Source organism: Hydra vulgaris, chromosome 11, assembly GCF_038396675.1.
Source record: "Hydra vulgaris chromosome 11, alternate assembly HydraT2T_AEP".
NCBI lineage: Eukaryota > Metazoa > Cnidaria > Hydrozoa > Anthoathecata > Hydridae > Hydra > Hydra vulgaris.
Window position 1 is genome coordinate 39472501 of NC_088930.1, and position 25086 is coordinate 39497586.

The following is a 25086-nucleotide window of genomic DNA, read 5'->3' on the forward strand; positions in this document are numbered from 1 at the left end:
GTAGTGTGGTGAATTACAAAAAAAAAAAAAAAAAATGTTTCTATGTACCAAAACGCTTTTAAACAAAAAGAAGGCTTATTTTTATTGATTAAAAAGAAAATTAAAAATTTTTTTTTTTCTAAATTATATAGTTTTTTCTAATTATAAGTTGAGAAACTTTTATTTAAAATTTTATTAAATTCAGTAAATAAATATATAAAATTTTTTTATTATTTAAAAAGTATGTATTTTTTATGTTAAATGTAGTTTTTTAAAACAATTTGTACGATTGATATTATAAAAATAATACTTTTAACAACAATTGCAATTTTAAAGTTTTTTTATTAATAATCATTAAATTTAATAAAACTTACAATCAGATAAGCATACAGGAACTTACAGGTGACTGAACACAAACATATATATATATACATAGTGAACTAAAAGTTGCCAGAGGTTCTAACAAAACACAAACATACATTTATATATAGTGACTTGTAGGTGAACCAGCACTGCACTAGATGTCCATGTAGAACAAAAACATACGAATACATAAAGTGAATTATTGATGTCCTTACAGAACATAAGCATTAAAAATTGAAAAAACCCACGCACTAAACATCATTCTAGCTATATCACCATGCTTAGAACACACACAACACTTTTTCAGTTTAGAGGCTTATGGCCTTAAAAAAAATGCCAGCTTTTTTGTTCAATTTAAAGCATTTTAAAAGAAGGCAGAGCTTCTGCTCCTTATTTCTTCCTAAACTTTGTTGAATCTTACTGAATACAACTGTTTTTTAGCTTTTCACACTCTATCTGCAATCAAGTATAATCAATGTCTAAAACTTATACTATTAAGGAGTGTTTTTCAGAAGTATAAAGATCAAGACCTATATCTCAAGAAAAAAACACTCGTATTCCTCTGTCACATATATATCACTTTTTTCTGAATCATTAATTAACTTTACAATATTGATGAAACCTTGCCGCCATTATACCTAAGGACTCCGGGTTCAAAAAACGATTGTTCCTCTAACCTAAAAGTCTTAATTTTTTTGCTATTAGTAGTCCATAAACTTATTTATATTTTTTTAGAACTCCTTGATACCAAAAACTAAGATAAAGTAATCTTTTTGTAAATTTCAAATCCGGAGTCCATTTTGGGACTCCGCATCCCTGACGCAAAGCTTTTAATGTATTAGAGATTTTAATGCGTATAGCAACCCAAAACTCACTCGTCCTTGCTTTCTTGTTTTAATACAAAGACCAATTAGCCTGACACTCTAAATTCTTACACACTATAACTTATACAGTTTTAACACTATTCCTAACTTAGTATGCAAAACAAGAAGCGCTACATTATATAATTGATTTATGAAACTTACCTAGAGCTCTCAAGTTTCCACCATATCTCTTCACACAAGTTCTCATTGTAAGTACTTTCCAGTGTTTGTAAGTATTTTCCAGGGTTTGATTATATTGTTCTTATTGGGATGTTATAATTAGGTGTGCAGGTGTGTGGGCATTGAGGCATGGTTTCTTAGAGAATTTACTTCAACATGATCTGGAGAACTAGGTGTGATGATGTTGTGGGACACTGGTGTCCCACAACATCATTAATAAAATAAAAATCTTCACCTAAAAACAACCTAATTTTTTTTTGCTTTTTAGTTTAAAATCTGACTGAATTCTTTTGATGTTATTGGCATAATGCCCATGAAGTAAGACAATATTCTCACAAAAGTCTGAACCGTAACACATAAAAACTAAATAGACATATACAGACCCACATGATTTAGAATAAACAATTTTTAAATGGATTTTTAGGCATGTTTTATCAAACTCATATCCAAAATTAACTTTTTTTGGATTTTGTGTAGTTTAAGCACTTTTTCTTAATTAATTTTTTATGCTGATTTCGAATTACTTAATATATCTTTTTTCATTGTAAATATTTGGCCTTCTACTTCAATTTCAATAAAAGTGATTATTTTGACAAAACAATAAATTGTTAAATTAAATGAAATCATTATTATTATCAAAGTAGAATCCACGGTAAATGTTTTTTTTGTTAGTTTTATCAATAAAATACGTAATCATTATGTTCTAGTTATAAATAAAACAAAAAATTTGGCATTATACATGAAATTACTTCATATAAGGAACAATTTGTAACAATTACTAGTAAAAATGCAAAATAACTTTATTGCAACTGTGGTACAGTGATTTGAGTTCTTTCTCAAAATCAGATTTAGTTCTACTTCTCAAAATCACACTAAAATAAAAGTTACCTAAATCTTGATGTCAAAATAGTTTGGGTATTTAACTATATTACCACGAGGAATTTTTGTAATCGATGGTATGTGTATGTTGTAATTATTTTATAAATTGCAAAAACCTGATTAAAAATGTAATACATCAGTTATTTCATCATTGTATCTTTTTCTAAACCTATAATACTTTCTTATTTTCTACTTTAAATTTTGTTTAACTATTTGCAAGAATGATGCATTTGTCCAAGTTTTTTGATGCATATATACGGACTGCATCTCATTTAAAGAAAATTTCCAAAAGATAATTTATTGTTGACTTCATTCAAGGCAAGTACAAAAACAACCCTGAGTAAAAGCAATATGATAAAAATGTATGATAAAATTTGTTGCTGGGAGATTTCTAAAAAAGTTTATTAATTTTGATTTATTTGTTTACGAGTTAATAATTTATTTATTTATTAGTTGGTACTTCTTGTTGCTATATATTTCATTTTAATTGGTATCTAAATTCAATTTACAAAATTAATAGCAAAGTATTTTCTAGCAAATAAAATCAAAAAATCAAAATTTAATTTGCATAAATTTTAACATAAAGTTGCATAATTTTAAATGCTACAAAGTTTTCTAGTTTTTAAGTTTTTTAATATTTTTAAAAATTTTAAATTATTTAAGTTAAATTTTTTTATTAATTAATTATTAATTTAAATTTAAATTAAATTAAATTTTAATTAAATTTTAAATTTAAGAAGTTGAATATGATACTTCCAGGTACTAAGTTGAGTTAAAAATTTAAGTAGAAGGTCAACCACAAAAAAATAGCAAAAACTGAATTGTTTATTGAATATTTCTAAAAAAGAATTAAGAATAATTGGTTAAACAAAAAATATAGAATTTTGAACCCCCCTACTCATTATTTCACCCAATGTATTGTTTCAAAATTTCCTCATTTGAATATATAGTTATTAAAATAAAATTGACTTTGTAATAAATATAATACAAACAAATAAAATTATATTAATTAACAAGTATATGCACTAGATAAAAGTGGAAAGTTATTAACTTAACCACATAACTTTGTTTATTTTATACTTCAATATTTGACTCGCAGAAATAGTTCTTTGATAAAATTTGTTAATAATAGTTTAGGGCATAATAAATTAAAGGTTACCTCATCACTATGAATGTAGCACAAAAGTACACCTAAAACTAATTAATCTTGTATTTTACTTTTATTGCATAGTTTTAACAATTTTACTTGAAATTAATCATTTTACTTGCTATCATTTTTTTAAAACTTTTTTTCTATAAATGCAAATTAATTGTTCTTTTTTCTATCTCAGAATGCAGAAATAATATTGGTTAATCATGTTAAAAATATTATTGCATATATGTATTGTACTAAAAATAATTTTATAACTTTTTGAGAATTGTTGAAACAAAAGCATATTATTTGTGGTATATTGTTTTTTGAATTTGTAAATGTATTAGTTTGTGATAAATTATATCAACTGTAAATTTGAGTCATACAATTATCATAATTGTATTTAACTAATTACTTAAGTTATTTTAAAATATAAAAGTTAAAAGGTGTTGCAAGCATTAATGTAGTTTCTAATTAAAGTAATCATATTATTTAGTTATTAGATTTAAATAAAGCATTAATAATAACACAGTAGACACTGTTGATCAAAAAAATAAAAAATTAATAAATAAAGTTGTTGTTTATTACATTTAATTATGTATTCAAAATTGAACAAAGTTTGAAGCAACAAAATTATGAAAAGAAAAAACAGCTGGTTTTTTTATTAATCAAAAAAATCTATTGCCTAATTTGCTTAATTCTCTGTTCACACAAAATAAGTAAACAAAAACATTATAAGAATCTGTAAAACTAAAAAAAAAAACAAAAAAAAAACTACACTAAAACCAAAAAAAGCCCAAAAAAACAGTGAAACTCATTTAAAAAAAAAGATGTAATTCACTTCAAACAAGGCTGCGAAGAATCATTATTAAGTTGGAAGTTACTAGAAAACAAAAAGTATAGTTTCTTTTCTTTAAGCTAAGAAACAGTTTACAGAAGATTTGAAAAGATGGGAGAGAGTTCCAAAGGATTGAAGTGTGGTGAAAAAACAGTTTTTAGACCTTTCAGGGACAGATACAGTAAAATGATGCCATTTTGCTGAATGACAAGTCAAGGGAGAATGAGTTTTGATTGATGGAGCTAGAGATAATTGCTCCTTTAAGCAGCGGCAATGATAGTATTTGTAGAAAAGAGATGCGACATTACAGGGATGGAAGAGAGGCTTGAGCTTGGCAGATAAAGCAGGTCCAACTATGTTTACAATACTTATTTTTGGATCTTGTCTAAAAGAGAAAGAGCATCATTAAACAAACTAGAACTTCATCAGGTTGAATATGATACTTCCAGGTATTAAGTTGAGTTTTAACCCCTTTAAATTCAAAACAATAATTAAAACCTTTAAATCAATAATTTGAAAAAAATTTTAAATTCAATTTTGATTCAGATAAACTCTTATTTTAACAACTATATATTTTATATTTGATATTATATATTTATTCTTTCCTTAATGATATATTTGCATTTTGAAATTTAATGTAATAAGGAAGTTAAGTTAATCCTCATATAAACATTATTATAGTTGTTTACTAATTATTTAAGAACTAATTATTTAAACTCTTATACAGATTATCCTCACCAGACCTTTACTGCAGTTATGAAATTTGTATACCTTATTTAGGCTCTAGACACTTCAATTTGTTGCCTAATGTTTTTTTAAATATAGCTTTAATATACTAAATTATACTTTAGTTTTTTATTATAATTTAAATTATATTTCTATCATTATAATTTTGCTTCTAATAAAAATATTTTTTTTAACCATTTTGTATGTAATATTTATATTTAAATGTTATAATACATAATAATAATCTTTAAATATTTAAATGTAATCTTTTGAACACTTGAAGCCTAAAAACAGTTAATTATTATATTAACTACTTTAAGTAATAAAAATATAATTATTATTTATAATTTTAACAGAAAAGTTGAAATTTATAAAATGGAATGGAGAAATCGATTTGACTTCAGCAAATATATTATTGTTGGAAGTACTTTTGGAGGACCTATAGGTATACACACTTTTTATTCTATTATAATTTTTATAAAATAAAAATATGCGTGATGAATGTAAATATATATATATATATATATATATATATATATATATATATATATATATATATATATATATACACACACATATATATATATAAACTATATCAGTGTATTCTACAAATAGAGTACTCAATGTTCTTAAAGAACAGAGTAATATTAATTTAGTAAAAACACTTATCTATCTTTTATCTTCAACATGTTTCAACATCAGTAGGTTCATCAGGAAGCTTCCTGATGAACCTACTGATGGTGAAACATTATGTTGAAGATAAAAGATAGATAAGTGTTTTTACTAATTTATATATATATATGTATATATGTATGTATATATATATATGTGTGTATATATATATATATATATATATATATATATATATATATATATATATATATATATATATATACATTAGGGTGTCGCAAAAAACATTTTTTAGAAAAATATATGCTTGCGCCTCCTTAATGTGTTCTATATGATAAAAAAACATTGGTTTAAAAATTTTTTTGAATTACACACATAGCATACAAATAGCAAAACAAATGCAAAACAACACAGAAATAGAACTAAGCACTGGTGTTACTGCAAATCAATTATATGGTAAATTTCAATAGCGAAATTTAGATAAGTATTAGACGGTTAATTGCGATTGAGCTATTTATATATATATATATAAATTATATATATTATATACATATAATATATATATATATATATATATATATATACACATATAATATATATATACATATAATATATATATATATATATATATATATATATATATACATATAATATATATATATATACACATATAATATATATATATATATATATATATATATATATATATATATATATATATATATATATATATATATATACATATAATATATATATATATATACATGTAATATATATATATATATATATATATATAATATATATATATATATATATATATATATATATATACACATATAATATATATATATATATATACATACATGTAATATATATATATATATATATATATATATATATATATATATATATATATATATATATATATATATATATATATATATATAAAATATTAATAAAGGTAGACAATGTAATATTCTAAGGATAATGCTAGATTAAGAATCAAATACAACATAAAGTTTAAAGCGTGCATACCGCCATATTTATTTTAAGTAATGATAATAACACGAGGCATATGTGTATTATGCCGAACACGGATATTACATCTTCCTTTCATAAATTTTTTTTTTTTTTTGATGTCTTTATATTATATAGTTAAATAAGTTATTTATAATATACACAGTTAAATGAAGTCCCTCAAGTAGGCAGGTCTGTTTTTAGTCCTTGACGACCTTCGAACATCAGGCTGCGGTTCAGTCGATGAAGTTTCATGAATACTTGTAGCTTCTTCGATTTCATTGTTTGCTGTTTTCTCATTTGATGTAGGTAAATCAAGTTGTTCATGCTGATATGATAGTGGTTGTTCATTGGTTTTAATCAGATGTTTACGATTGCGCCGATATACTCTTCTGTACTTATCTACCACGTTATATGATCTGGGTAACGTTAGTTTTTCTTTAACTTTCACTTTCTTCCATGTTCCATCTTTTCTCATCCGGGCGGTGTCATTTGCTACGAGATTTGGGAGTTCAGATGCGTTCCGATCATAATATTGTTTTTGATGATTTCTGGACTTGGTGATCTGACTATAAGCATTTAAAGGAATTGCTGGTATAAGTAAATCATGGTGGACAGGTAGGGTTGTTCGCGTTCTTCTGTTCATGAGAAGTTGGGATGGAGAGTAGTCCATACCTGTGAGAGGCATGTTGAGGTATTCTAGAAGACCAAGTTCAGGGTTGTTGCATTTTTTAAGTATTTTCTTCATAATTTTTACGCCCATTTCACTGAAACCATTTGATTGGGGGTAGTAAGGACTTGATGGAGTGAAGTTGAACCCATATTCTTTTGAAAAGTTAAGGAACTCTGCACTGTTGTAGGGGTTGTTATTGGCAATGAGAGTTGAAGGTATTCTGTGACGAGTAAAAATAGTTTTCATGAATTTAATTACAGAGAATGCCGTTTTGTGAGGAATGACACTGTTCTTAATAAATTTAGAAAAGTAGTCTATAACAATTACATATATTTTTCCATGCAACTCATATATGTCTGATCCTACTTTACTCCACGGTAAGTCAGGAATGTCGTGTTGAATTATTTTTTCCTTTTTGTTGTTATTACGGTATTTAAGGCATTTTTGGCAATTAAGTATTAGTTTATCAATGTCGCTTGTATGTCCTGGCCAGTAAACAGTGTTTCGAGCTCTAGCTTTCGTCTTTTCGGTGCCAAAGTGTGATAAATGAAGCTGTCTTAATATGAGGGATCTCATAGCAGTTGGTATGACTATTTTATTTTCTTTTAGAATTATTCCCTCTGCTAGGTGTAAGTTGTTTCTGATGGGCCAATATTTCTTTTCTTCACTGCAAAGTATTTGTCGGTTTCGGGGCCAACCATAAGTTATATAGTTTGTTATTTGAGAGAGCACAGGGTCAAGTTTAGTGTCGTGCTGTAATTGCTTTAGTCTATCTGTTGGCAGATTTTGAACTAAAGTGTGGACCATAACGTTGCAGTCCTCATTTAGGCTATCAACCTTGTCAAAATTGTTGAGGTGGGCTTGTGATAAAGAGTCAGCAATGTGTAGATCTTTTCCTGGAACATATTTTACTACTATTAGATATTTTTGGAGTCTTATCAGAAGTCTTTGTATGCGAGGTGGTGCTTCTGACAGCTGCTTGTGTAAAATGTATTCAAGAGGCTTGTGATCACTTTCTATAGAGACCTGTCGCCCATAGGTATATTGGTTGAAACGTTCACAAGCAAAAACGATTGCTAAAAGTTCTTTCTCTATCTGGGCATATCTCTGTTCTGCTATAATTAAACTACGAGATGTATAGCTGATCGGGTGACTGCTTGCATAATACAGGCTCCTAATCCGTGTGAAGATGCGTCTACCTAAATCTGGACATCTTTTGATGTGTCGAAGAATGAGAGTACAGGAGAAGATGAAAGAACCTGTTTAATTTTTTCCATAGCACTGGTATGTTCATGGTTCCATGACCAGAGTATGTCTTTTTTAAGCAGCTGGCGGAGGAGAGCTGTTAACTCCAACATATTTTAGATGAATTGTCGCAGATAGTTGACCATTCCTGAGAGCCGTTGCAAATCCGCTTGACATGCAGGCAATGGGTATGCAGATATGGCTTTGGTTTTATCAGGATCAATTCTTATTCCTTCATGACTGATTATATTCCCGAGATATTTGACTTCAGGTACTCGAAATTGTATTTTTTTTAGGTTGAATCTAATGTTTCTTTCACGAGCTCGTTGTAGAATTTGTTTAAAAATTGTATCATGCTCTGCATCTGTTTTAGCTGCAATGATCAAGTCATCGTGGGTAGCCAGAACATTAGGAATATCACCAAAGTTAATTTCTATCATCCGATGCAGCATCCGATGCGCATGATATACTGAATGGCATGCGGTTGAATTTGTATCGACCATAAGGAGTGTTAAATGTGTATAGCTCTGAAGAAGGTTCATCTAGTTTTCTATGCCAATAGCAATCAGCCATGTCTATGACAGTAAAAACTTTGTTGCCACAAAGTTTGCTAGAGATTTCTTTTGTAGATGGAGTGGTTTTGTATTGTCTTAAAACAGACTTGTTTAGTTCTTTCGGATCAATGCATAATCTTAAGGATTTATCTTTTTTTTCTACGATGACCATTGAGTGTACCCAAGGTGTAGGTTTAGAAATCTTTGAGATAACTGAGGTTTTTACAAGACGGTCAAGTGTGCTTTTAGTTGCGTTTTTGATGTTTCATATGCTCTCATAAAATTTATTATTTTTTCAAGAGTGAACTCAGTGTCTCGAAGTAGTCGTTCTCTGGCAGCTTTAGAGTCGATACCACAGACTATTCTGTCATGTATTATACTTTCTTCGAGGGTTCCAAACTCGCATGTTTTAGCTTTATTTCGTAAATCGATCGAAAAGTCAGTAAACAGCCTGCTGTCTTGCACACTAGTATTGAATAAATAGCGTTCATAAGTTATGTTTTTTTTTGGGCTGAAATAACATTCAAACTTTTGAACTAAAGGTGTTAATTTATCATTTTCTTCGATTGTGAAAATGAATGTATCGTATACTCTTAAAGCGTCTTCGCCAATCATATGAAGGAAAATGGCACATTGAATATCTTCATTTTTATCATTGACTCCTGAAGCTATTTTATAAAGATTCCATCTCTGCTTCCATTTTCCCCAGTTTTCTGAAACATTGCCATTTAAATTCATGGCCTCTAATGGTCTAAGTTGTTCCATTTTAAATTAAATACAGGTTTACTTCTGGTACCATGTAATATTCTAAGGATAATGCTAGGTTAAGAATCAAATACAACATAAAGTTTAAAGCGTGCATACTGCCATATTTATTTTAAGTAATGATAGTAACACGAGGCATATGTGTATTATGCCGAACACGGATATTACAGACAAAACATCTAATTTGTATAAATTATCTGAAAATAAATACAACAAGTTGCTAACAAACGCAATTTTTTCTACCTACAAAATATCGAAGTGAGAAATAAAAGATCAAATAAATAAGGAAGGAAAAAGCATTTATTCCACCATGAAGTGTATAACAATATTGAGATAAATAGATTGTCTGGCTGTTTTTTCACTTTAAAAGACCATAAGAAAAATTTTGTTTACAACCCTTCGGTTTGCCTTTTAAATCCTTTAGAAAAATTAGTAAAGTCATTTTATCTAAAATTATTCATGAATTAAAAAATAAACTACATTTGAATTAAAACTACAGTACAATTTGTTATAGATGGGTTCAAAAAAATCAAACATAAACACCTCTACAAGTTTTTAGTTTTTGATACAAATGATTTTTACCCATCTATTAGTGAAAACACTCTTATCATTGCAATTAGTTTTGCTGAACAATATATTATTATAAATTATGAGGATAGAAAAATGAATATATCATGCAAGAAAATCTTTATTTTTTAAGCACTATAAAGTCTGGATAAAAAAAGAGGCACATTGTTTGATGTCACAATGGGAGCATTTGATAGAACTAAAGTTTGCAAACTAGTTTTTTATATTTTTTGGCTTGTATCGTGCAACAAGTTTGCTATTTTTGGAAACAAATGGAAAAAATCAAAAAGTATTTTACGCATATTTTTATAAGTAACAACTTACTTATGTCCATACCATTAAATATTGAAATTGATGTTACATTAAACCTGATTAACAGTTCCTATCAACCATATTGTAAACCTAATAACCAACTTATGTATGTTCATTCTGATTCAAATCATCCACTTAATGTAATAAAAGGAATCCCTTGTACTATTAAGTTAAGATTATTGACTATGGCAGTAAATAAAACTGTGTTTTATAATTCCATTCCTCAAAATGTTGTTAATAATTCAATTTCATAAAATAATTAAGAGGCTTCATGTAATCAGGATACAATTCAAAACTCACCTACGAACCGCAAAGAAAAAAAAATCAAATAAAACATCACAAATGTAAAATTTTATGGTACAACCATCTGTTTAGCAAAAATGTTGAAAATAAAAATGGAAATCGCTTCTAAGCTTTAATTGACACTTTGCAGTAGGACACAGGTTATGTAAATTTTAAATTGAAACTATATTAAAGTAAGCTAGAGTTGCATGCCTAATGTCAGTTCTTTAATAAATGCACATAACAACAAGATTTTACAACGCGATGAAAATATAACATCAAAACAATGCAACTACATAGATGAAATTTTTTTTCCATTAAATAACCCATGCCTTTCTAGTAATATTGTATACCAAGCCACTGCAAGTTCTGGAGATCCTGAATTTAAAGATAAAGTTTATTTTGGTATAAGTGCAACCGCATTTAAATATACACCGAACTTTCTAAAGAAATATGGACTAAAATCTTTGTCTTTTTAATTTTGTTTTGTTTTATTTTTGTAAGGTCAGAACTTGTTCCACCGTAATTTTAATTTGTATTTTTTAAATGGTTTTTACATTATAAATCATACACAATAGCTGATGATTGCCAAGAAGCATGAAACTCAGAGTTCTATAAAAAGTCGTTTTTATTCATTTTATATATATATATATATATACTCATATATATATATATATATATATATATATATATATATATATATATATATACACATATATATATATAAATATGTACATATATATATATATACATATATATATATATACACATATATATATATACATATATATATATATATATATATATATATATATATATATATACATATATATATATATATATACACATATATATATATACATATATATATATATATATATATATATATATATATATATATATATATATATATATATATATATATATATATATGTATATATATATGTATATATATATGTATACATATATATATATATATATATATATATATATATATATATATATATATACATATATATATATATATATATATATATATATATATATATATATATATATATATATATATATATATATATATATATATATATATATATATATATATATATATATATATATATATATATATATATATCAGTTGTGGACAGGAAAGGCATGCGATTGCACTCCAATGAATTAAAAACGTGCTGAAAAAAACAAACAGGAAAAAAATTATAAACAGGCCAAACTATATAAAAAAGAAAGAAATCATAACGAAAGAGAAACTTAAAAAAAAATTAAAACTTATAGCTCTAAAAAAAAATCAACCAATATAAATCTGAAAAACTAAAACTCTAATAGAAAATTATTTTTAATTATATTTTGCAATTACGTTAAGGTTGAATAACTCGTCGTGTTGGTTTGATGAGTTTCTAACTGATTTTTTTTATATTAGGAGAATAGCAATTAAATCTTTCTTTTTTTTTTTATGTCTAAATAAGAATATTTATATGATCATTTTTTTATTTATTATTTTTATATATCAATCAAAAAAAGAATACATAAACAAATAAAAAAAAAGAAAAATAATAATTTTAGTTAAACATGAAAAAAAATTAATATATATTTTTAAAATTCTATTAATACAAAAAGTTTCAGTTAATAATCTTTTCAAACCAATGCTACAAACTATAAAACTTCAATCTTTTCTAATGTTTTTATAATATTAGGCGAACTCTTTTAAATAAAAAAAAACTTACATTTAACTATTGTTTAATAAAAAACTAACTTTATTTAAATTATCAAAAAGTGTTTTTAAAAAAAGTTTATTAAAACGCATTTGTTGTCGTTGTTGTTTATAAAATTAAGAATACAAATTGTTTAATAAAAAAAAAAAAAAACTTTTGAAATAAGTTTTATTTAATATTCCATGATTATTTATTTAATAGCGTTTTAAAACATTATTTATAAGGGATTAAGTGTAAACAAATTTTATTAGAAAGTTTACGTAGCATAACAAAAAGGCAAAAGCTAGGAGAAGGCAACTCCAACTTGAAACACCCACTGCCTTGGGGCTCTTGGTTGAGTAAAGGCTAGAGATGGTGTCTCGATAAAAATACTCATCTTGGGCAGATTTTAAATGCATCCGACTACTGTCTTGTAGTAGGCCTCCTAGGCGAAGACTTAAGGGTTAAACAGATTCTATCTGTTGACCAGCCTTGCACCCCTTTTTTATCTATTAGGCTAGCACAGATGTATTTTTAATATATTGTTTCTAGTTTAGGATGTTGAATGATGGATCTTCTTGACTCAATGCATACATTTTGCATTGAGTCAAGAAGATCCATATATATATGTTATTTCTGATCAAATTGACCAAGCCCTTTGTCTTTGTTATTTTGCAAATATTATTGTTGTCTGGGACTTTAATGTTTATCACACTGAATGGCTTGGCTCTAGTGTCAGTGACTCTGCTGGCGTTAAAGCCCTCAATTTTTGCCTCTCTCAATCCCTAACTCAAATAGTCAACTTTCCAGACAACCCAAATCATTTACCTTATCTTCTCGACTTATGTCTTGTTTCTGATCCTAGTCAGTGCTCAGTTTCTCCACATTTACCCTTAGGTGCTTCTGATCACAGTTTGATCTCTCTAAAACTATTATCTCATTCTTCTTCATTATCTGAATACCCATATCGACGTGCCTCTTACAACTACCTTAAAGTTGACTGGGACTCTTTCCGTGATTTTCTTTGTGATGGCCCTTGGGTAGAAATCTTTTGTCTTCCTGTTGACAAATGTGCTTCTTACATAACTTCGTGGATTCAGGCAGGTATGGAATCTTTTATTCCCTCTCAACAATTCCAGGTCAAGCCTCGCTCTTCTCCATGGTTTTCCTTACATTGTGCTGCTGCAATTGCCAATCGAAACCGTTACATCCATATCTATCAGCAAAACAGTTCTCCAGAAAACAGATGTCTGTTTATTACTGCTAGAAACCATTGTAAAAAGGTTTTGTCTAATGCCAAAGTCCACAATTCTCAGGTCATGAAATCTTGTATTTGATCACAAAAATTAGGCTCTCGTGACTTCTGGAGAATCTTTAATAGTATCAATAATAAGAGCAATTCTGTAATTCCACCTCTCATGTATGGTTCAGACTTAGTCACCTCGCCTAAAAATAAAGCTGAATTGTTTGCTAAGAACTTTTCATCAATTTCATCTCTAGATTCTACTAGTTATGTCTGACCTGAGTTTGCCATCAAACAGGTTGATCCATTGCTTGACATTTATATCACTCAAGCTTCTGTATCTAACGTGATTTCCTGCTTAGACTCTTCTACAGCTTGTGGCCTGCAAGACTAATATACATAATATAAATAACATAGCTGTTATAGTCTTGCAGAAGTGGTCTCCGTAGCTCTCGTCTTTACTTTCAAAACTATTTAACAAGTGCTTATCAGAGTCTTGTTTTCCAGCCTGCTGGAAAGTGGCATCTGTTATCCCTATTTTAAAAATTCTACAGAGCGATCTGGATTATCTAACTACCGTCCTATAAGTCTTCTTCCTATCATAAGCAAGGTTTTTGAATCTTTAATTAACAAACACTTCATCTCTCATCTTGAATCTAATAACTTATACTCTGATCATCAATATAGATTTTGTTCTTCTTGTTCTACAGCTGATTGCTAACAGTAATAACTGATAGGTTTTATCATGCATTAGATAAAGGTGGAGAGGTTAAGGCCATCGCTCTTGACATTTCTAAAGCTTTTGATAAAGTTTGGCATGCTGGTCTTCTCCATAAGCTTTCTCCGTAGGGTGTATCTGGTAACATCTTTAAGATTATTGAATCCTTCCTTTCTAATCGTAGTATAAAAGTTGTCCTCGATGGACAGCACTCTTCTTCATGTTCTGTAACTTCAGGGATTTCTCAAGGTTCTATCCTTGGCCCTACACTCTTTTTAATTTACATTAACAATCTTCCAGATATTCTCACATCTAAGGTGGCATTGTTTGCTGATGATACTACCATTTATTAATGTCATGATAAGAATCCAACACTCTCTGATTGCTTGGAGGGGGCTTTTGAGCTTGAAAAAGGTCTCACTTCTGCTACAGCATGCGGCTCACAGTATCTGGTTAACTTTAATTCAGATAAAACTCAATTTTATTCAGCCAATTGTTATTGTAATAATTAAGATCTTCCTATATTTATAAACAGTAATGTACTCGATGAGTCATCTACCCTACATCTTCTAGGATTGACTCTTACTTCCAAATCTTTCTTGGAAACCATATATCAAATCTGTTGCAAAGTTAGCATCTGCTAAGGTTGCATCTCTTTGCAACACTTTCTTATTTTGGATTCTATTCTCTATCTCTATAAATCTCAAATCCGGCTTTGTATGAAATACTGTTGCCATATCTGGTGCGGATGTTCTAATGATGCCCGTTCTCTTTTAGACAAGGTGCAAAAATGCAATGTAAACATAGTTGGACCTGCTCTTGCCGCCAACCTACAACCATTATCACCTCATTGTAATGTTGTTTCTCTTTTCTTTTATCTACAAATACTATAATAGGCACTGTTCTAAAGAGCTAGTGTCTCTTGTGCCATCTACTAAAAATCATTCCTGTGTTACTCATCATTCAATTAAGTCTTATCCTTTTTCTGTGGCTGTTCCTAAATGCTCCAAAAACTCTAATTCCTCTAGTTTTTTTCCTCAAACATCAGCTCTTTGGAATTCACTTTCTTCATCTTGCTTTCCTGATTTATATAATTTGCAATCTTTTAAGTCGTCTGTCAATCGTTATCTTGCTCTACAATCTTCATCTTTTCTCTTCCAATAACTTTCAACTCTAATAGTGTTTGCTTGCAGCCTTGTTGGAAGCGAAGATGTAAAAAAAAGATAAAATAAATTTATTTTACAGCATACAATCTTTAAAAGCAATTTCTTGCTTTTTTATCTTATACTGTGGTCAGTCATCACATTAGGACCACACGTTTTTTTTACAACTTATTTCAAATAGATGGCTCAAACCCACATATGATAAAATAAGAATGATATAATTTTTTGTTACATGCCAAGTTATTTCTACTTTTAGTAGTATTTGATAAAATTTTTATCAATTTGCAATTCTGGCTGTTAGCAATCACCTTTCATAATCAAATATGTACGTATTTTTTATTGGACAATTTAATTTAATTACAATTGGTTATTTTTAGTTGTTAGTTTGATTGATATTTTAATTTGAATAATTTTAATTTAAAGCATCTTTGCTTTATTTAATTAATTATTATTTTTAACTTAATAATAATCATTAAGTCAATTTCTTTAAATAAAGGATTTTATGTTTTTTTTCTGTTTATGTAAAGACACCAAAGTATTGTCATTTTTTCAAGTTCTTTATTTAAATTATCAGCTATGGGGAAACAATGTGAAACAAAAATTAGTCAAATCAGATGTCTTTTACAAAATACAGAATATTCTTAGTTAAAAATTGCACAAATTGTAAAGGTTCCTCATCAAACCTTAATGCAAGTGAGAAAAAAAAATTGATACAGGGGAAGAGTTTGGTCCAAGGAGTCCACCTTCTAAATGCAAAACAACACCAAGAGCAGACTGTATAATCCAAAATATCTGCCTGAAAAACAGAAAAAAACGGCAAAACGTATTGACTAAACTTATCCATGAAGCTGGTATTGTTGTGTCAGACCAGACCATTTGCAGAAGGCTGAAAGAAGAGGAATTGATGCCCAGCCAAGAAACCAAAACTAACTTCACTCATGAAAAAAAAAGACTGGAGTGGGCTCGAAACTATTGACACTGATCTGTTGAGGATTGGGAAAAAGTATTTTTATTCGCATTGATATTCATAAACTATTTTAAAATATTTTATAATATTTTATAATATAATATTTTATAAATATTATAACTTAAAATAAGCATTATTTTAGATTTGCTTCTCAGATGAGTCAACCTTCTCAGATGAGACAACCTTTCAAGTAATGATAGACAAAACAGCTTTTGCTTGTTGCAGAACAAACAAAAGAGTTTCATCATAACTGCATTGTGCAAACAGTCAAGCATCCAGCTTCAATAATGATCTGGTCTGTCATTTGTGGGCAAAGTGTAGAACGTCTCTACAAAGTGGTTGGGACAATAAGGCAGGACCAGTATAAAGAAGTTATAGAAAATAAGTTGCTTCCCCAAACAACAGATTTGTCTAAAAAGGTAGAAAAAAATTCAAAAAATGTCAAAAATCTTACATTAATGCAAGATGGTGCAACTTGCCACACAGCAAAAAGTGTTATGGTTTATTTAAAACAGAAAAAAGTTGATGTATTGCCATGGCCAGGCAACTCACCTGATCTTGACCCAATAGAAAACATTTGGTAAATTGTAAAGTGAGAGATTATTAATACTTTATATAATTTATTGTATTAACCAATAAATATTCAAAATGTTTAATTTTATTTGTTTATTTTTTATCAAGTATAACATTATAAATAAAAGAACAAGCTTTAAATTGCACCGTTATTTTTCTTTTTGCTTAAAAATTCATTTTTACACGATTCATTTTTACACGAAAATAACAGCTGGTCCTAATGTAATGGCAGACCACTGTACTTTATTTAGCGCATTTTTTAAACGTTTTCAAAAATCTAAAAAGCTGTGGTTAAGTTGTTGCAAAAATAATAAATATGTGGTCAGGAATAGAGTGCGATTGCACGCCTTTCCTGTCCACGACTGATATACATATTATATATATATATATATATATATATATATATATATATATATATATATATATATATATATATATATATATATATATATATATATATATATATATATATATATTAGTAGAAAATCACTTAACAAATTTTTTTCATTTTACACTGTGTTTCATCAACAAAGATTCATCAGAAATCCATCAGAAATGATTTCTGATGAATCTTTGTTGATGAAACACAGTGTAAAATGAAAAAAATTTTTGTGAAGTGATTTTCTACTAATATATAATTGCTCTGTTCTTTTAAGAACATTGAGCACTCTATTGTGTAGAATACATTTTAAAGTTGTTTAAATATATATATATATATATATATATATATATATATATATATATATATATATATATATAAAAATATATATATATATATATATATATATATATATATATATATATATATATATCTGTGTATGTATATGTATATGTATATGTATATTAGGGTGATTCAGATTGTAATAGAAAAAAAAAATGTCACAAAAAACATTCTTATCAAGGTTGCCTGTGTTCCTTTATCACCTAGGATCATGTGTACCAAAAATTAGACTAAAAGAAGCAATTTTAGGGGTTGCCATGTTTCATAAGATGAATTAACCATTGGTAAAATTTTGTGATTTTCTCAAATTTCGCAAATTTGTTTTTTCATTGTTTATTTATTTATAATTTAGAAATTGATAATATGGCAACCACTAGATCTTCTGCTGAGGTGTGGCTTGTTGGTAAACCTACACAAACTCTGTCGACTGCCAGACTTCCTTCAAGACGGGATGTTCTTCGGAGGTTGCTCTTCCATCATATAGAAGAGAAACAAGAAGTGAAAAAAAGTATTCGGGCAACAATTGAAGCAGTTCTTGTTATATGGGAGAGAGGAAAAATTCCAACTCAAAGAATTGACAATGCGGAAAGAAAGTTAAAAAAACTTTATGACGAATATCTGCTGCTGAAAAAACACCGAGGATCAAAATTGGACAGCTGTCAAATGAAAGAAGGAATTTTCCACGCTGACCTTGAAGAACTTTTTGATATTTCAACCAAGAATGCATCAGAAGTTATGAAAAACGATGAAGATAAAGCATTTTTACGTCAGCAGCAAGAAGATCCATTAAGTTGTAGTATGGCAGGAATTGATCGGAATTTAACAGCTAGGGAGCTGTAGTTGCGTTCCAAAGATTGATCGAGGTACAGGTGAGCAACAGGCTGATGCTTGCATGAAGGCTCTTAAAGACTGGAAATTAAAAGAATTTGTTCGGGGACTGGTTTTTGACACTACTTCATCTAACACTGGGTTGAACAATGGTGCCTGCACAATAATGGAGCAGAATCTTGACCGTAATCTTATATGGATAGCATGCAGGCACCATATGTTTGAAGTCATGCTTTCCACCATTTTCACGACTGCATTTGGAACCAGTGGAGGACCTGAAGTTGGAATTTTTAACCGTTTCCAGAAACAATGGCCAGCAATCAACAAGGAGGTGTTCACTATAGGGAATAAAGAATTTTACAACTGCGATTTTTTTCTCAAACTCCGTGAAGAAATGGTAGTATATTATAGTGAAGCAATTAAAGGTCAACAACCCAGGGATGATTACTTAGAACTCTTGAATTTGTGCCTTATTTTCCTTGGAGGATCAACTACAACATCGGAGTTCAAAGTGAAGTTTCGGGCTCCAGGTGCAACACACAATGCACGTTGGATGGCAAAAGCTATATATTGTATAAAGATATATTTGTTTCAGGATCAATTTGTTATTACTGCAAAGGAAAAGAAAGGAATAACAGATATAAGTCTTTTTGTGGCATTTGTATACGAACAGTTTTGGAATGAAGCTCCGTTAGCTGAACGAGCACCATTCAATGATGCCAAGCTTCTTCAACGGATTCAAGAATATCCAAATCGTACAATTGCAATTAATGCAGCAAAAGTTTTGCATCGCCACCTCTGGTATTTTTCTGAACATCTAATAGGATTGGCTTTCTTCGATTCCCGTGTCGACAACAACACCAAGAGAGACATGGCAAACAACCTGAAACAACAGCCAAGGCAGAAATCTCTCAAAAGACTTGATGCTGCCACATTCGATTGTCACAGCCCATTGTCTTCCTTCGTCACACAACGCACCGCAGAACTTTTCGATCTAATTTTGAAAAATGGAAAAGAAAAAGCTGAATCATTTTTAATGAAAGAATCTTCAGAGTGGGATATGGATTCAACATATCTTGAAATGAAGCACAAGGTTCGTCAAATGAAAGTCGTCAACGATTGCGCGGAACGAGGCATAGCACTTATAACATCCTTTAACTCAAGCGTTACGAAAGATGAAAACCAAAAGCAGTTTCTTCTTAGATTGGTTGATCTTCACCGGAAGGAATTTCCAGTTGCATCAAAGTCTACCCTGATGAAGATGACTGTTGAATGATGAAGATGATTGATTTATTATTGCCTAGTAATAGTATTTAGTATTTATTATCAATAAGAAATTGATAATAAATAATTCAGTAATATAATATAAAAAATGTAAAAATAAAAAATATTTTTTTACTTTTTGTAACCTTATACCAAAATGTGACATAACATGGCAACCCCTAAATATCATCCGATTTGATTCAAATTTTGCCCAATAACTACTATTGTCATATAGAACAAGGGCAAGCTTGAGGACAACTAAAGTTTTGAACCTACAAATTTTGCATCACCCTAATGTATATGTATATATATATATATATATATATATATATATATATATATATATATATATATATATATATATATATATATATATATATATATATATATATATATATATATATATATATATATATCTTGACTGCAAGTTTCAATGAGAAAAAAACATTTTACTCCTAAGGAAGAAATGGTAGTCTCATTTCTAGACTTCTAATCTTTAATTGATTTTTATTTTATGTTTGAAATGTTAACGATTACAAAATTTTTCTAACAACTAAATATAAAAACAGTCTAAAAATATATAAAACTGATATATACAAACTAAAAAGTCTGATAATGAATTTAATATGAATCACTTAATAATCATTTATTTACTTTTTATTTTAATTAACAGCCATTAAAATGACTGCCATTAGTTGTTACTGTTATTTGTATGTTATTATTCTTATATTATATATGTAAAAATTTTTTTTATTAAAAGTATGTTTTTAACTAGAATTTAAATCCGCTGAGTGACTGAAGATTTTTTAGGTACTGAATTCTAAGAATTGGCGATTCTTTTTGTGAAAAGTCATCTTTTACCGCAGTTATGGACTGTTGTTTTTTTAAGCTATTTGTTATATTTTTATGTAGGTTGTACATAAAAGATTCAAAAAATATGGATTTGTACCTACTCGATAGTAAAATTTATTATTACATTGCCTCTTGTCGTTTTTTTTTTGTAGCAGCAAGTTCAGTTTTCTTGAGTCTCTTCTCATTCGATAAATATTTTAGCTTTGAAATTAGCTTTGTTGCATGCTGCTGAAACTTGCACCAGTTTTTATTGGTTTCTAATTTCATTGACTATACTGGAATAGCGAGTTTGTGTGGCTTGTATTTAGATACATAGAATGTATGCCAAAGAAAACTACGCTTTGAAAGCTTTTTCAGCTTGTTGATAACTCTGTTTGCTTTTAATGCCTCTGCCACTATTATCAATTCAACTATTGATAATAGCATCTTACTAAACTGATTGATGAAAAGTCATCAGAGTTTGTTCTGATAGTTATGATGATAATCTATGACAATTTTATAATGATTTGTTCATATGTTATGTAATTATACTTATGACAAGCAGTTGACAAGCTCAAAATGTCACATTATTTTTAAGTTTTTTACATTTATAAAATAAATAACAAAATTAAAAAACATGAATTATCTTAAAAGATAAATTTATTTTTTTAAGTTTTATTAAAATGAAAGTGCAAATGCACTTTTATTTAAACTATAACTTTATTTGAACTTGACTTTTTTTTGAATTATAAAATATTTTATAGGCACTTGCCTCATAAGCGAGAAGTTCCAAGTTTGATCCCCACCTTGTCCCATGGTAATACCATGTTCAGCTTGTTTCTCCGTGCAGCGACCTTGTTCATCAAGGTTCGTGTTTCGGAGTTTTAGAGTTGAGAGAGGGTTGTAACCACAAATAAAGCCTCCTCGACTGTAGTGACCTTGATGGCTTTGGGAAGGTGAATTAAAATTAAAAAAATAAAATAAAATTTAAACAAAATAATGTCGAAGATAAATACTAAATTTGTTGATTTATTTTAGCTGTTACAAAAGATGATACATTTGAAAAAAGAGAAGATTCTCGAAGTATTATTTATATATTCTCTGCATCTGGCATTGAGAAAGCAACTATTAAAGTAGCATTGTTTTTTTTATTACTTAATGCATTACATAACAAAAATACATTATAAATAATAAAAAAAAGTTATTTTATATAAAATAAGTAACATAATGTTTCATAAGTAATACAATATTTCATAATAAAAAGTTATTTCATAGTTAAGAAAATATATAATGGTAAAGTAATATCTTTAAAGTCAATAAAAAGAAGTGTTCCAATGATTTAATTGTCTAAAAATTTATTATCTTTTTTGCTATTAATTTAATTACTGTTTTCTGTTATTAGTTGGATGGTGGAAGGATAGTTAAAATGGCTTGGTCTAACCAGGAAGATTTGCTTATTGTATCAGATGTTGGCGTCATGTATATATATGATATGTTTGGTGTGTACAAAAAGGAGTCTTCATTTTTTCTTGTAAGTTTTTACATTTTATGTTAAACAGTTTTTATATAGAAATTTTGTATTGTGAAAAGTAACAAGTGGAAAAACAAGAAAACATCAAGCAATCTGGTCTGTTAAATGTTGTTGACTAATAAACGTGATTGGTTTTCAAACATTTCAGCATTTGACAGCGTTAATTTTTGCCACTTTAAAGTTTAATTCTAAAAAATTTGCTCTACTATGAGTATTGTAAAATATTATATAAATTTTCAGAATATTGAGCTTTTTAATAAGCTCTTATATCGTAATTTTTAGAATAGTTGCCTAAAATCTAATCTTATATATTTGCTATTATGTTGTAACATAATAGTAAACATATAAGAATTTTTTTAAATATTTTTTTAATTTAAACTCTTTCCAGTAACCAATTTTCTTCTTCTGTAATACTGAGAAACATTTATTGGAATCTTTCAGCATTCTTTTCAGTTTTTAAAGGCTGATATTTTAAATATAATATTATAATTTATAATTAATTTAAATAGTATAATTATATAAGTATTATATACTTAAGTTTAATCAAAACTAATTTCAATCATTTTTTGCTTTTATATCAAATCTTAAATCTTTTTTTTAAAATAACTTTGTTTTAGTAGTTTTTGTCCACAGACATTATTTTGGTATGTTCACAGACATTATTTAAAGTGTGAAATTAAACTTAATTAGTAGTAGCTAACATTATGTCTCAGATACACACACCCGAGCACACGCATTAAAACAGGGAACAGTTTTAAGTAATTATGTAATATATCTGTATATCTACTACAGCTTTATTATGTTTACACGATAAATTTTTTTGCTTTAACTTTAATTTAAAATAAAACTAATATGTTTATTTTTCCAGTTTTTCCAGATCTTTTCATATTTCCAGTTATTTTCAGATCTTTATCATATTTAAATGGTTTTCTCATACTTTTTTATGCTTTTGTTAGGTTTTAACGATTTATTTAAAATTTGTAATCATTTAAAGTTTGTACAAATTATAAAACTTAACATTTTCAACCTTGATCTCCTAATCTGGAAATCTCTATTTTTATATTCTTGATTTGTTTAATTGTAAAACACTATGTGCTATCGAAATCATTCAGGTTAATAATGAATAATATATAAAAAAGGTTAATAATGAATAATATATAAAATAAATTGAGCATCTAGACCAAATTATTTCCCTAAAAAGTTTTAGCAAACAACAAAATCTTTAGGTGAAAAGAGAGAAATAATGGTGGGAGAACTTAAGATTTTTGTTGTAAATTAGTTTTTTATATTTAGGAGACATATTGGATTTAGATATGAAGAAGAGAAGGCATTAATTACCAGAGATATATATTTGAGTCAAGAAATGAGAATTATCTCTATTTTTAACATCAAAAGATGCACAGTACATCAAAAGATGCACAGACTAGCGTACAAAAAAGTTCATGCTACACAATGACTGGAAAGAATAGACAAGATGACGATCAGTTAGGTTTCTTAGTCTAAAGGTTACTGTCCTTTAGTTGTGAGCTTAGGTAGAGGTTGAGAATAGTTACTGTACCTAATAGGATCTGCCAGAAAAGGCCAGGGTGATTTTAGCATGTAGAGTGTAGAGGTACAGATAATTGGTATCAAAATTTCTGTTTCTGGAGAAAAAAGAATAGGCTGAATACACAGAAAATTACACAGACAATGATATGAGTTGGCTGGGCCTAAGTTGTGCTAAGTTGTGAGTATTGAAATAGTGACATAATTAGAAACAGGCTAGCCTATGGAATTGTTGAGTAACAAAGATTAAAATGATGATAATAATGATGACAATAAAACTCCGTTTTTAATTACAAATTTTGCATCCTCTTAATAATCCAAAAAACTATGATTCATTGCATTTATTCAGCTCCAGAGTTACTTATATTAACATAATCGTGCTGTAGAATATAATAATATTATTAATAACAACAATAATAACAATAATTAAAATAATAATATTAATAATTTAAATAATAATATTAAAAACAATAATGATAAAAATAATAATAATATTAATAACAGTAATGACAGTAATAAAAACAACAATAATAAAAATAAAAATAGTAAAAATATCAATGATAATAATAATTATATCAATATCAAAAATAATAAAAATAATAATAATAAAATATTTCAAATCTTTTTCCAAATAAAAAGGTTTTACTTTCTAATTTCAATTAAAGTCTCTGAAAACTAAAAAAAAAATTTATTAATAAAAAGTTTTTTCTCAACTCATTAAAATTATTTAGGAACCACAAGGAGTTATAGTTTTAGAAGTTGAAGTTTTTACAAATACTTATGGAACAGGGATATGTTTGCTGACGAGTGAATATCAATTTTTTGTTGCAAACAACATTTATGATATTAAGCTTAATCGTTTGCAATCTCCTCAATCATTTTGTGAGTGATTTAAATATTCATGTTTTTTATTTTAAAGTTTGTATGTAACTTCACAAATTTAAGTTGACTTATAAACTTGACAGATGCTAGCTCTAATATTCTCACTTAAC

General features: G+C 27.8%; 1 protein-coding gene across 1 annotated transcript in view; it reads left to right on the top strand.

Moving 5' to 3' along the window:
- Positions 1–25086, top strand: part of LOC101234531 (vacuolar protein sorting-associated protein 16 homolog) — an 81900-nt gene that overhangs the window by 1471 nt on the left and 55343 nt on the right. Inside the window, exons 2-5 of the mRNA XM_065811044.1 lie at positions 5317–5405; positions 22057–22151; positions 22421–22549; positions 24826–24976. Of these exons, the coding sequence (XP_065667116.1) occupies positions 5317–5405; positions 22057–22151; positions 22421–22549; positions 24826–24976 (464 nt within the window). The remainder of the gene's footprint in view (positions 1–5316; positions 5406–22056; positions 22152–22420; positions 22550–24825; positions 24977–25086) is intronic.